Consider the following 14,025-nt stretch of genomic DNA (forward strand, 5'->3'; position numbering starts at 1 on the left):
ATTGCACATTTAGACAGAGATGTAACGTAAAGATTTTTACTCACATATATGAAGGATGTAAGTAATAAAGTCAATTCAATTCACTGTTTGTTTGTAAATAAAAAGTTAGTGTGCTTAGTCACAATCAGTGTTTTCCGCCCCACTTACTGAATTTATGAATCTGCTTCTGCAAAACATTTGGCACAGTTGGCAGGACTCAGTGGGTGTAACAGGAGTTTAAAACGTTCAGGGTAAGAGCAAGCGAGAGGACCCCTCATGTGAGGAATACCAAGTCCTGGCGTGGACCAACAACAGTGCTGGGTTTGGCAGTCTTCCCAATCCACTGGCAGGCCGCAGTACGCAGATGGGTTGATCAGACAAGTTTGATTCCCACAGGGAGAAGATCGGACAGCACATTGTGTCCGTGTTAAACGAGATTGGCTCCCTTCTTGTCAGGGAACTCTAATGAGTGCTTTTTGCTGCTGACAGCCATTATAAAGCACCAGCATGAGACGACTGCACAGAGACAGCAGGAGATAGTGAGAGTAAGGAACAAGGTGGAGGTGACATCATGGGGAAGCTGCCTGGTCAGTAGAGACTCAGATCAAAGATCTAAAGGGCAGGGATATGAAGATAACCTGTCGGCTAGTAAAGCTGCAGCAATTAGAGCTAATGGGCTAAGTGGCAACCAGATCCTGTTAAGGTCTGAGCCTTGATACAGAGGGGAGATGATCCCAACATGTGGATGAGAGGTGCGGATCTCTGACTGGATGGGGTGGATGGAGAAGAGAGAATAGAGTCCTATGATTCTCCCTGAAAATTATTGCCCTCCCCCCTTCGTACCTGAGACAGTACAGGCCAGACCGGTGACCACATGGTCCCACACCCAGAGTGGGGGCTTCAGCCCATGGCTCCACTGATCCTCACAGGACAGGAAGAGGATGAGGAACTTGGAGGGAATTGTACAATGGGCCCACCGAGATGACAGAGATTCAGGAAGTTCTCTGCCAAGGAACTGGCGTGATTGGGGAATAGGTACAGGCAGAGGAGCCTCTGGCCACGTGGTTGTTGAAGATATGAGATGAGGGTATTACCAGAGTGAGCCTATCTAATATAGGAATGGGTTCCCTGGCTGGGGGGTGGGGGGGAACTGTCGTCCTAACGCGTGATGCTGCTTGCTCCCCATGAAGGTAATAAATCCTAATAGGATTGGGTGGCAGCAGCAGTCAAGGTCAGGTACCCCTTCAATCCTTGAGTAGGATTTAAAGCCCTGGGCAGAATGGAGCATTACAGAGGAAGAGCCCTCCTCCAGTGGGTCCTAATTGCAAGTATATATAACAATAGTGATAGCCTGCCGGAGGATTCTGGACTAACCTCTGCTGTGGTAGGGCATTCAGTTACAACAGCAGCTCCCCACTTGAAAGGGATGGTGCTGCCTTTAATGGGACTGGTAGGCCGGGATACCATAAATACAGCCATTCGATGTCTGGAGGGGTTGGAGTAAATGGCAGAAAGTAGGTGTAACCAGGTGCAAAAGTTGGATAAGCAGATGGAGCGTGGGGTATCCCACGTTACCCATAAGGAGATGCTTTTAGTGCTGACTAGGGCAAAGGTACCTAAGGAGCAGGTCGAAGGCGTTCCCACTCACACGCTCTATGTGATGTGGGGGGAACACTGCGAGGGAAAGTCAGGTAAGAGAACTGTTAAGGATGGGGGGAGGGCGGTCTCATCTTCTAAGCCCTCCCCGGATAAGGGTTCATTTGATCCCTCGCCGGATCCTCGTCTTGGGATCAGGATTCCCTACATCCCTTGCTCGAGGACACTGGTAGACCTCCAGGAGCAGCAGGAGTCGAGTGGAGAGTGGCACCCTCCCACCCCACTAATGTAGGAATAGGGCCAGGGCTTCCTTCCAGAAGATATGCTCAGCAGCCCTTTCCCAGCTGGGGGACTGAAGCCTTGCATTGTGGTGTATCGGGAGAAAGGGGATGTGCAGCCATGATGGCAATGGTGGACACCGGTGCTGAGCACACCATCATTGCAGGGAACCCTGCCCATTATCATGGTCCCCAAGCTACAACGGAGGGCTCCTTTCTTCCTACCCCTTGATTGTCTTGTTGGCAGCATCTCCCAAGCGGATTCTGGGTATGAATGTGCTGAGGGGTAGATCCCTTCAAACAAGCAAATGTCATTTTACACTTCGGGTGGCCCAGGCGCCGGTACCAGATGAATTGGCCAAGTGGGAGACCTTGGTGATCCCACTCCCCTCGATGGTGCTCAATACAAAACAGTACCAGGTCCAGGGAGGCATTAGAGAAATTGGGGAGACTATAGATTCCCTGTTGTCCTCTGGCCTGCCACCTTCCCCTAAAACAGTCTGGTTTGACTGGTACGGAGGAGTAATGGGACACGGCGCATGACATTAGACTGCTGAACAAGCCCCTCACAGCAGCCCTCCTGGACATGCTGACCATTACTGAGGACATAGGGGGTGGGGAGGTGAAGCATTGTATGTGGTAGTGGACGTGGCCAATGCCTTTGTCTCCATTCCCCTGAATCCAGAGGCGCAGGACCAGTTTGCTTCACATGGGAGGGCCGGCAGTACACCTTTTGCCATCTCTTCCAGGGGTATGTACACAGTCCCATGTTGTGCTATGGCATGGTAGGCTAAGGTTTACAGGAGATATCCCACTATATCCCACAGGAGATATGCTGTTACAGAGGCCCTCGCAGGACATAGTGCAGCAAGCACTGGGGAGTGGAGATGGTCTATCAACTCTGATAAGACACAGGGCTCCATTCTGATTGTTTTATCCCTGGGCATACAGTGGCATTCTGGGCAGTAGAGATACCTGATGAGGCCAAGTGCAGGATCTTGAATGCTGCAGTCCTCACCTCCAAGGAAATGCAGAGCTTTGTAGGGCTCCTTGGTATTGCCAGCAACACATCCTCTATCTGACCATGATTTAATGCCCCCTATACCAGGCCTTCGAGGCTGCCAAGAAGGCAGTGGAACAGGCTCTCCCATTAATCTCTAGACAGAATGGGATACTCTTTGAGCTGCAGGTTTCAGTGGAGTTTGTGGCAGGTGCTGGGGGGCTTCTCCTTGGTGTTTTTGACAAACTCTTTCCCTGAAGCAGTGACCTGATACAGCACTCTGCCCGCCCCCTCCACCCCCGCAGGGACACCTGTTGGCTGCTGTTGGGCCCTCCTAGCCACTGAATACCAGACAGCCTCTGAACCAGTCACTGTGTGCTCAGATGTGACAGCATCTCCCCATCATGCAGTGGGTGAAGTCTGACAATGTGACTCACAAAAAGGCCCTTGCCCAATTGTTAAATGGAAATGGTACACTGCAAGAAGGGCAGAGAGAGGTCCTGATGGGGTGAGCCATCTCCATGAAGAGATAGTGTCCCTGCCCGATAATGACCACTGCACTCAAGACGAAGTCCCTACAATTAACCTCTCACTGGTACAGCGTGGTAAGTCAAATGACAATCTGACTCGAGCAGAAACAAGACTCTGGATTTAGCATTCTGTTTTGGGGGAAGCAGGGAAGGAGTGGTCTATTCCAGCCAAACTCGACCCACAGAATGGCAATGGCCTTAAAGAACTTGAGTCTCAGTAACCCCAGTGTTTTACGGGCTGGTACTTCCCTGCATAAGATTTGTCTAATCCCAAGGTTCTGACCTGGAGAGTAACCCCTCTATCAACAGGCAAGGGACTTTGTAAGTCTCAAGTTTAACCACATCCTTCCTAGACAGGGTGACAGAAGCTGTACACAGTACGCCAAGTGTTGCTTTACCAACAATTTATACAACTTCAACATAACATTCCAATTTCTATGTGAAATGCTCTGACTGACTGACTTGCAAACTACCATTTTACCATCCCTTTACTTGTGACGCCACTTTCAATGAACTATGTTCTTGTACTCCTAGCTCCCACTGTTCCATTACACTCCCTAGAGCCCTACCATTCGTAGTACAAGTCCAACTCTGGTTTGACCTTCCAAAATGCATCATCATACACTTAACATTCTGAAATCCATTTGCCACTCCTCAGCCCACTTCCCTAACTCATCAAGGTCCCCTTATATTTTATAATGACCTTCTTCACTATCAGCAAGACCTCCTGATTTCATACTAGCTGTCGAAGTCTTTACTAAATTGGATTAGAAATGGAAGAAATCATGCAAGGACATTAAGTAAATCTCACATCTGTTTTAAAAAAAAACTTGCCAATATGGCAGCTGAATCAAATATTGAAAGGTTGGTAGAAAGAGGAGTTCATGGCAGGCAAATCAAAGTGTGTGTGAGAACTTACCCTGATGAATGGCAAAACAATACCTTCCTTTAGAGGTATGTCTTCATTACTGATCTGGTGATTAATGTATTCTTCTGGGCCTTCTGTCAAGAATAATTCATGCTCTTCTTCCATATCAAAAAGAGCTCGAGCTGAGATGGCAATTGTTACGGCTTTGATTGGGTCTTTCTGCATAGAAAGGGACCGATAATATTATTAAAACTCTCAGGATCTTATCTCAAGAAAACTCTATACGTTATTACTCGAAAGGAGTCAGGTCACAGACTACTATAATTTGATTACTAACCAAAGTATGCTGCAGTGAGACTGGGATAAATGATACAATGGAATTGAGGCCCTTATATAATCTGTTATTGTTTTGTTTCAGCAATAATTCTGATCTTCAGCCTGCAATGTTTGGATGCAAATAACAGACTGCAAGTTTATTTAATGGCAGGTTCAGCCACCAATGAACAAGAACAAAACTGTGTTATGAGCTAGCAAACTTCTCAACTCAAGACCCTCATTTTTAAAGTCAGCAGGGTCTACGGCAATGGCTACTTGCACTCTGCAAATCGGCTTATCAGTTAAATTTAATATCTTCAAAAATGTCTGGTTGATATTCGGGGACTGAATTTCCATTAATAGTGGACCAGTAATTTTTGTCTACACAGAAACTTCTCTCACACAGGAAGCCTTTCTCTAGCCTAGATCTGCAACTGTCATTTTAAAGTGTTTTAGTTGTAGAACCAACTTGTACAAGAAGTCAATTATAACACTTGTCACAAGTCAGAGGAAACTCCAGTTTTTACACCACCCTGAAAAAAAGTAGACAAGATATATTAGACATGGAGATAAAAAGCAAGAATTAACTTCTCCATTACATTTCCAAGGAAAGATGTTACCATTAAAGCCTTGTATAAAAATGATTATATTGATGCATATTAACCTCAAGATCCTGGAGAGAATTTATAACATCAGGATTTTCAATGTTAAAAACTGGATTTAATGACACTATTTTTGTGAAAAATTGTACTTCATGTTGCATCGAATACAAGTAGGATGTGGTTTTGCATTTTAAGTTAACTCACACAAAGTGGTTGCAACATGATTAGCTAAATGCTGATGTGTAAAATATTACAGAACTGAACAAGTCTTAACTTATGTTGTATGTTCTCTTAGCTTAATAATGCCGCAATAAACGATCTGATTAATCTAATGCAACTAATTTATCTCTAACTTCACATTGCGTTTATCATAAGATAATTCAACACTTACCATTATACCACTGCTTGTATGTTTTTAGATTGAAGGAAATATACAGAAATAACCACCACTACTTTAAGAGCTATCCAATTAGTCGTATTTCATTGATTATTAGTGAATGCTTTGAAAATATTCTCCCTAAGCTTGAAGTAAAAGTAATGCAATTTTAAGGTTGTAGAAAGTCAGTAAGCACACCAACAGATATCGTAGTCTATTCTCTAAAAAACCAGTCTTGCAAACCACTCATCTCATGGGCAATGAATGTGGGCTATCTATTCATAGTCAGATTCCAATATTTAAATGGAAGTGTTCTGAAGATGCTTACTGTTAACTACAGAAAGACGTCTATTTTTTTTATGTGTGCACGGCAGATCGATAAAATCGAAGTACATATATTGTATGCAACACACATAAAAGTGTGTGTCCTGACACACAATGATTCATGAGTCCTGACGAAGGGTCTCGGCCCAAAACGTCGACTGTACCTCTTCCTAGAGATGCTGCCTGGCCTGCTGCGTTCACCAGCAACTTAATGTGTGTTGCTTGAAATTCCAGCATCTGCAGATTTCCTCGTGTTTACATATGATGGATCTGCATTACAGAATCCAGTGTTACAGAACAGGAGATTATTTGATCCATGAAGATGTGCTGCCTGAATGTAAAAATAATATGAGTAGTCTCACATATCCCACTCTCTTCTTTCAAAATACTATCAAGTTGAAAAATTTTAATCTGCGGCCCCTCCTTCAATACATTCTAGGTCCTTATCACTCACAACCAAAAAAATAATCCTCATATAGTTCTTGGACAAGCCACCCTCATTCCAAGTTCTCTTTTTAGACCATTCTGTCATTGAGAAGTTTTTCCATTGTCTGTCAGACTTTCTGTTAGTTTTTACACGTCCCTCTATATAAAAATGCAGGATGTCCATAAAAGTTCATAGCAGGTGGAATTCATTATTGACTTCACTTCAGTGACAGCATTTTACTGAAAATAGTAACTACTTAGCTGCATTAGCAATCTCATTTCAAGGGCTTTTTCACTTTAAAACACTACAAACTCAGAAGCAAACCTACAAAACAAATGTATATATTTAAACTTCACTACCTCAAAACAGCTTCCACCATGTGTCCAATTTATTGGTTCAGTTCTGGTGGAGTCCTATGACCAAATAGATGTGTATCTAAATAATTGATTACATTTCTATGGTTTGACATGCTGTATTACAAAACAGTTCTCACCAGGTCTAGTGCACAAGTAATTGTTAATGTGCCTCTGTTGTCATCCTAAATTGTGCAATGTACAGACCACCATGCTCTGATGGTATTTAAAGTGGAGTTTAATAGGTTCTTGATTAGTAAGGGCATCAAATATCACAGGGGGAAGGCAGGAGAATGTGATTGATTGGGGAAGTAAATCAGCCATGATTGAATGGCGGAGCATACTTGATGGTCCAAATAGCCTAATTCTGCTCCTGTGTTTTATAGCCTACCATTCACAATCATTTCTCTTTTATCTTTTCTTGAAAAAGGCTTCCAAACCTACTAAGAGGGGTTAGGCAAATGTTTCCAGGACTTCATCAATGGTTCTAAATTCTGCTATTAACAGAGTCAAGTTAAACAAGACATCCTGCTTTGATTTTGCCCAGTATGTACAGTAATAAAATATTGAGACTTTTTTAAAACCACATTAGCCAGAATACAGCAAAAGACAGGGTGGAGGAATCATGCCTTCATTTTCTTCTCTTTCCCAATAATACCTTTGCACTGAACAATAATTATCAGAAGTTTAGTGCTTCCATACTTTAAAATGAACTAAATCCGCTTTGAACAACAAATATTATCCATCCAGGAGAACATAGCAGCATGCACTAGATATGGAGAATTCTACATTTGTCATAGATGCAGTAGGATAGATGATTAGAAAGAAAATCCTAATGCAAGTTAAGTGGATGATTCAATGAAATCAGACATATTATCGGCTGTGGTCTAACACTAAATTAAAATTATGTGAAGTAATTGTAAGGTTTTTTTTACATTCAAGGATATTATATGATATTTGACTTCATAAACACAAGAGATTCTGCAGAAGAGTTCTGATGAAGGGTCTCGGCCTGAAACATTAACTGTTTATTCTTATCCATGGATGCTGCCTGACTTGCTGAGTTCTTCCAACATTTTGTGTGTCTTACTTTATAAACTGTACTTTTATGGAAGAATTCAGCGGGTCAAGTGGCATAAATGGAGGCAAAAAGTTTAAGTTGGGAAGGAAGGGAAAAGATTGTCAGAATGGGGATGTGGTGGTTAGGGGTGGGATAGAGTCTGACTGGTTACATGTGGAACCGGGCTCAATCCATATCACTCAAAATATTCAAGTGAAGGAGAATATATAACTTATAAAAAGCTATTTTAATCTCAAAACATTTTGTTTAAATAGGGTAATCCTTTTCTTAACTTCTGTTGCATGTAGCTTCATTCTTGAAATTGCTTATTCTGTATTCCAGCTTTAAAAACTTAATACTTTTTGTGCTTGTTTTCTTCACAGTATAAACAGCGACCACTGAAAATACTACCCGAGGTTATCAAAAATGATATTGCAGTTCATCGAAAACAGCATTAGAATCATATATACAAAAAGCACAGAAAAGCTCGACTCATATGTTGATAATGGAATTTTTAGAATGATACAAATTTTCCATCATGTTGATCAATGCAAGCTCAGTGTTTCTGTATGACACTAGTACTATGGCATTCAGCATGCTTATCAGAGAGCTCCTCCTGGTGGTCCATGTAATGATTGCATTTTGCAACTGAAATACCAAATACATACATATGGGGTCCAGCACACTACTGCCATTACAAAGAAGGCACAGCACGCCTCTACTTTCTTAGAAGTTGGCGAAGATTTGGCATGTCATATAAAACTTCTACAGATACATAGTGGAGTATGCTGACTGTACTGACTGGGTCTAGTATGGACTCACCAATGCTCTTTAATGGAAAAGCCTACAAAAGTGGATTCAGACCAGTCCATCATGGGTAAAGCCCTCCGCAACACTGAACACAGCTATAATGAGAGCTGCTGCAGGAAAGCAGCATCGTCTTTCTCAGGATGCACACCACTAGGTTCAGGACCAGTTATTACTCATTGACTATCAGATTCTTGAACCAGAGATACTGTAACTTTACTAAACTCACCCCAACACTGAATTGATTCCATTACCTATGGACTCACTTTCAAGGGCTCTAGAACTGATGTTCTTGATATTTTTGCTTATTTATTAATTATCATTATTTTGGTCTTTTTTTGTATTTGCACAGTTCATTGTCCTTTGCGCATTGGCTGTTCATCTGTCTTTGTTGTGTGTGGTTTTCAGATTCTATTGTATTTCTTTGTATTTGCTGTGAATACTTGCATGAAAATGAATCTCTGTGTAGTATATGGTGACATATATATACACCCATAATAAATTTACCTTGAACATTGAAGTGAGCTTCAATTGGATTGCTGATCTGTATTGAGTTAATGTTAGCTTGTATTAAGTGGAGGAATATCTAATACACAACTTATCACAGTACTGATGGGAAAACAAAGCAATCTCAGTTTCTTACACAGTAAGTAGTGACTGGAAAGGGTATTGTCAAAGTCAGAATCAGGCAGAGCTATAATAATGAGGATTAAAATCACCTAACGATACTCATCAGTCTCAAACATGGAACTTGAATTTTGCTTCTGCAGTATCCGGAATGGTCAGCAATTCAGTGCCCCCTGCCCAGGAGGAACTTGTCTATGTTTCCTGCTGTGCTTTGTACTGAAGGAGAAGGTGCTACTATCCAGGCAGTGTGAAGGGCAGACATTGTTGGGGGATGATAGTAATATCAGCCTCCAGCTTTAAACATTGAAAGCAATGGAATCAAATAAATACAAGAAATAAACAAGCTTTGGTGGAATGTCTAAAAGAGCAGAATGAAGCTCATGAAAGGAAATGCAGAGGCTTTAAAATAGGAAAGATTCATAGGACTAGTTTGTGGGATTATTGTTTTGCTGTGAGAGAGAACAGACCAATATAGCACAGGGCTATCAACCCACAATGTCTATAGCCCCTTCAACCCACAATGTCTGTTACTGACCATTTTGACAAAATAACTAATCCCATCTGTCTGGACACACAGTATCCCTGGGTGTCCATGTGCCCGTCTAAATACTTCTTAAATATCACTATCATATCTGCTTCTATCAGCCACCCTGAACAGTGTACTATGCAGCTACCACTGCAATAAACATGCCTCACATATCTCCTTTAAACTCTTCACCCTCACCTTACACCTAAACCTTCTAGTAGCTGACATTTCTAACTTGGGGTAAATGACCATGAATATCTAACCCATCTACGATTCTCATTATTTTTATGAACTTCATTTAGGTCTCCCTTCAGTCTCTGACACTCTAGACCAGAGTAAACAACCCAACTTTGTGCAATGTGCTCCAACCCAGGCAATATCTTGATGAACTTTAAACCCCAAGAGATCCTGCAGATGCTGGAAATCCAGGGTGACATGCACACAAAATAAAAAGCAGGGAGGTGATAAGTGGAAACGGCAAAGGGCTGGAGAGGAAGGAATTGGATAAGAGTGGAGAGTAGATCATGGGAGGAAGGGAAGGAAGAGGGGCATCAGGGAGAAGTGATAGGCAGGTGTGGAGAAGAGGCAAGAGTCCAGACTGGGGAATAGAAGGAGAGGGAAGTGGGTGGGGGAAAACAGAATTACTGGAAGTTGGAGAAATCAATGTTCATGCCATCAGGTTGGAGGGTACCTAGATGGAATATGAGGTGTTGCTCTTCCACCCTGAGAGTGACCTCATTGTGGCAGAAGAAGAGACCATGGACCGATGTCAGAATGGGAATGGGAAATTGTTGACCACCAGGAAATTCTGTTTTTGCGGATGGAGCTGAGGTGCTCGAGAAAGCGGTCCCCAAGTCTACGTCAGGTCTCACCAATGTAGAGGAGGCAGTACTGGGAGTACCAGATACAGTAGATGACCCCAAAGATTTGCATGTGAAGTGTTGCCTGAAATGACTGTCTGAGGCCCTGAATGGAGGTGAGGAAGGTTAGCACTTCTGACGCTTGCAAGGATAAGTGCCAGGAGGGAGATTATTGGGAAGGTATGAATGGACAAGGGAATCACAGAGGAAGTGATCCCTGCAGAAGGCAGAGAGTGGGAGACAGCAGAAGATAAAGATGTGCTTAGTAGTAGGGTCCTGTTGAATGCTGTGCCAGTCACAGAAAACTACGTGTTGCATGTGGAGACTCAGTAGGTGGTAGGTGAGGACAAGAGGAACTCTATCCCTGTTAAGGTGGTGGGAAGATTGACTAATATGTCAATGGTGGAGGAAGGAAAACTCTGTTCTTTGAAGGAGCATGATATCTCTGATATCCTAGAGAGGAATGCCTCATCCTGCAAACAGATGTTGCAGAGACACAAGAACTGAGAAAAGGGAATGGCATTTTTAGAGAAGACAGGGTGGGAAAAGATATAATCAAGATAACTTCTTCTGCTCCCTTCGACAGCCTCCCCGTTGTTCTTGCAACGTGGAGGCGAGGACTGCAAACAATAGTCCAAGTGTGTCCTAACCAAAGCTTTATACAACTGCAACATGATGGAGAGAACTTTGAGTGAATGATACTGAGTAGTCCAGTGATACAGTCTATAGTGCTTGTTAATTCAGGGTGAAGAACAACTTCTGATTTAAAAATAAGATTGATCTAAAAGGCCATTTTCACATTTTCTCTCTCTCTCACACTTACTCAATGCACATCTCCCCCTTATAAACAGATATCCAGATTCTATTTATCTAACTGTACTAGGGTTACTTGACAAAGAAACAGGCTGTTGGGATGGGTCTACCATATCCCATCTACACTAGTCCCACATTTTTCTGGAAAAGTTAAATATCCTATTTAAATGCCTGTCTAAATGTCTCTATATTCTAATGATTGTATCTAACTCAACCACAGTGACACTGGCACTGAGTTCGAGGCATCAATTATTCTCTGTGTTAAAAATAATTCCCCTCAAATACGGTTTATAATCTTTACCTGTCATCTTTAACCTATGTCTTTTGTGTCTGAGATCCCTACCATGCAAAAAAAGAGAGTACTGACTATTTACCCTGTTTGTGCCTATATCAGGTCAACCCTCAGTTTCCTTGTTCCAGGGAAAAGAATCTCAGTCTATCTAAACTGTCCTCATATCTTAAGCCCATAAAACATAAACCCATCAAGTCTCCTCCACTATTCCATCCTTATTACCCCTCTCATCCCCGTTCTCCTGCCTTCTTCTCCCCATAACCTTTGATACCCTGATTAATCAAGAAACTATCAACTGCTACTTTAAATATATTCAATGACTTGGCCTCCACAGTCATCTGTGGCAATGAATTTCATAGATTCACCACCCTCTGGCTAAAGAAATTCTTCCTCATCTCTGTTTTAAATGGATGCCTCTCTATTTGGAGGATGCCTCTGGTCCTAGATTCTCCTGCTGTAGGAAACATCTACTCCCCATCCACTCTATTGAGACCTTTCAATATTCGATAGGTTTCAATGAGATCCTCGCTAATTCTTCTGAACTCTAAATACCTATGTCAGGATGCTGTCGTTGACTGTAGCTCAGCGTTTAACACCATCAATCTCACCATCCTGATTGATAAGTTACAGAACCTGAGTCACTGTACCTGCCTCTGCAATTGGATCCTCGACTTCCTAACAGGAAGACCATGACCTATGTGGATTGGTAATAATATCTCACTGTCAATCAACACTGGCACACCTCAGGGGTGTGCGCTTAGCCCACTGCTCTACTCGCTCTATACACATGACTGTGGGGCTAGGCATAGCTCAAACGCCATCTATAAATTTCCTGATGACACAATCATTGTTGTAGAACCTCAGATGGGGGTGACAGGGCATACAGGAGCGAGATATACCAGTTAGTTGAGTGGTGTCGCAGCACCAACCTTGCATTCAATGTCAGAGAGACGAAAGAGCTGATTCTGGACTTCAGGAAGAGTAAGACGAAGGAACACATACGAATCCTTAGAGAGAACCGAAGTGGGCAAAGTGATCAATTTCAAGTTCTAGGGTGTCAGGATCTCGAAGGATCTAACCTGGTCACTTCAGATCAATCATATCAATGCAGCCATAAAGAAGGCAAGACCGTGGCTATATTTCATTAGGAGTTTGAAAAGATTTAGTTTGTCAACTAAATCACTTGAAAACTTGTACCATGGAGAGAATTGTGACAGGCTGCATCACTGTTTGGCATGAGGGGACAGAGCTACTGAACAGGATCGAAAGCTACAGAATGTTGTAAAATTAGTATATACACACGCACACACACACACACATATATATATTTATTGTAATTGATTTATTTATTTTCTTTCTATATTATCATGTATTGCATTGAACTGCTGCTGCTAAGTTAACAAGTTTCACAACACATGCTGGTGATAATAACCCTGATTCTAATTCTGATTCTGAAATTCAGGCCCAAAGCTGTCAAACGCTCCTCATATGTTAAGACTTTCACTCCCAGGATCATTCTCATGAACTTCCTCTGGAACCTCTCCAACATCAGCACATCCATTTCTAAGAGAAGAAGCCCAAAGCTGCTCACAATACTACAAGTGCAGACTGATCGAAGCCTTATAAAGCCTTAGCATTACATGCTTGCTCTTATATTCTAGTCTTCTTGAAATGAATGCTAACATTATTCCTCATCACCTTCTCAACCTGCAAGTTAACCTTCAGTGAGTCCTGCACAACAACTCCCAAGTCCCTTTGCACCTCTGATTTTGAATTTTCTCTCCATTTAGAAAATATCTGCACCTTTATTCCTTCTGCCAAAGTGCAAGATCATACACTTTCCAGCACTTCCCTACACTATATTCTACCTGCCACTTCTTTATCCTTTCTCTGAATCTGTCTCAGCCCTTCTGCAAACTCCCTTCTTTCTCAACACTATCTGCCCCTCCACCTATCTTCATATAATCCACAAATTTGGTCACGAAGCCATCAATTCTGTCATTGACGTACTACGTGAAAAGAAACAGCCCTCGAGAACTAGTCACAGGCAGCCAACCAGAATAGACTCCCTTTATTCCCACTCTTTGCCTCCGGCCTGTCAGCAAATCTTCTATCCAGGCTAGTATCTTCCAGTAAGATGGCAGTGTGCTCAGATGCAGCCACTTCTACAGGGCCAACCAAATGTGTTATTATCTTTTACAAACAAGAGAAAATCTGCAGATACTGGAAATCGAGTAACACACACAAAATGCTGGAGGAACTCAGCAGGCCAGGCAGCATTTATGGAAAAAAAGTACAGTCGATGTTTCAGGCCAAAACCCTTTGGCAGAACAGGAGAAAAAAAGCTGAGGAGAAGATTTGAAAGGTGGGGGGAGTGGAGAGAGAAATGTCA

At 42.4% G+C, this 14,025-nt stretch overlaps 1 protein-coding gene across 2 annotated transcripts in view; it reads right to left on the reverse strand.

Moving 5' to 3' along the window:
- LOC134353717 (cytosolic 5'-nucleotidase 1A-like) overlaps positions 1-14,025 on the reverse strand; it is a 74,991-nt gene that overhangs the window by 33,725 nt on the left and 27,241 nt on the right. For both annotated transcript variants that reach the window (XM_063062005.1, XM_063062006.1), the window contains one exon: positions 4,303-4,470. In XM_063062005.1, the coding sequence (XP_062918075.1) occupies positions 4,303-4,470 (168 nt within the window). The remainder of the gene's footprint in view (positions 1-4,302; positions 4,471-14,025) is intronic.

The sequence above is a fragment of the Mobula hypostoma genome, chromosome 11 (genome assembly GCF_963921235.1).
Source record: "Mobula hypostoma chromosome 11, sMobHyp1.1, whole genome shotgun sequence".
NCBI classification, from domain to species: Eukaryota; Metazoa; Chordata; class Chondrichthyes; order Myliobatiformes; family Myliobatidae; genus Mobula; species Mobula hypostoma.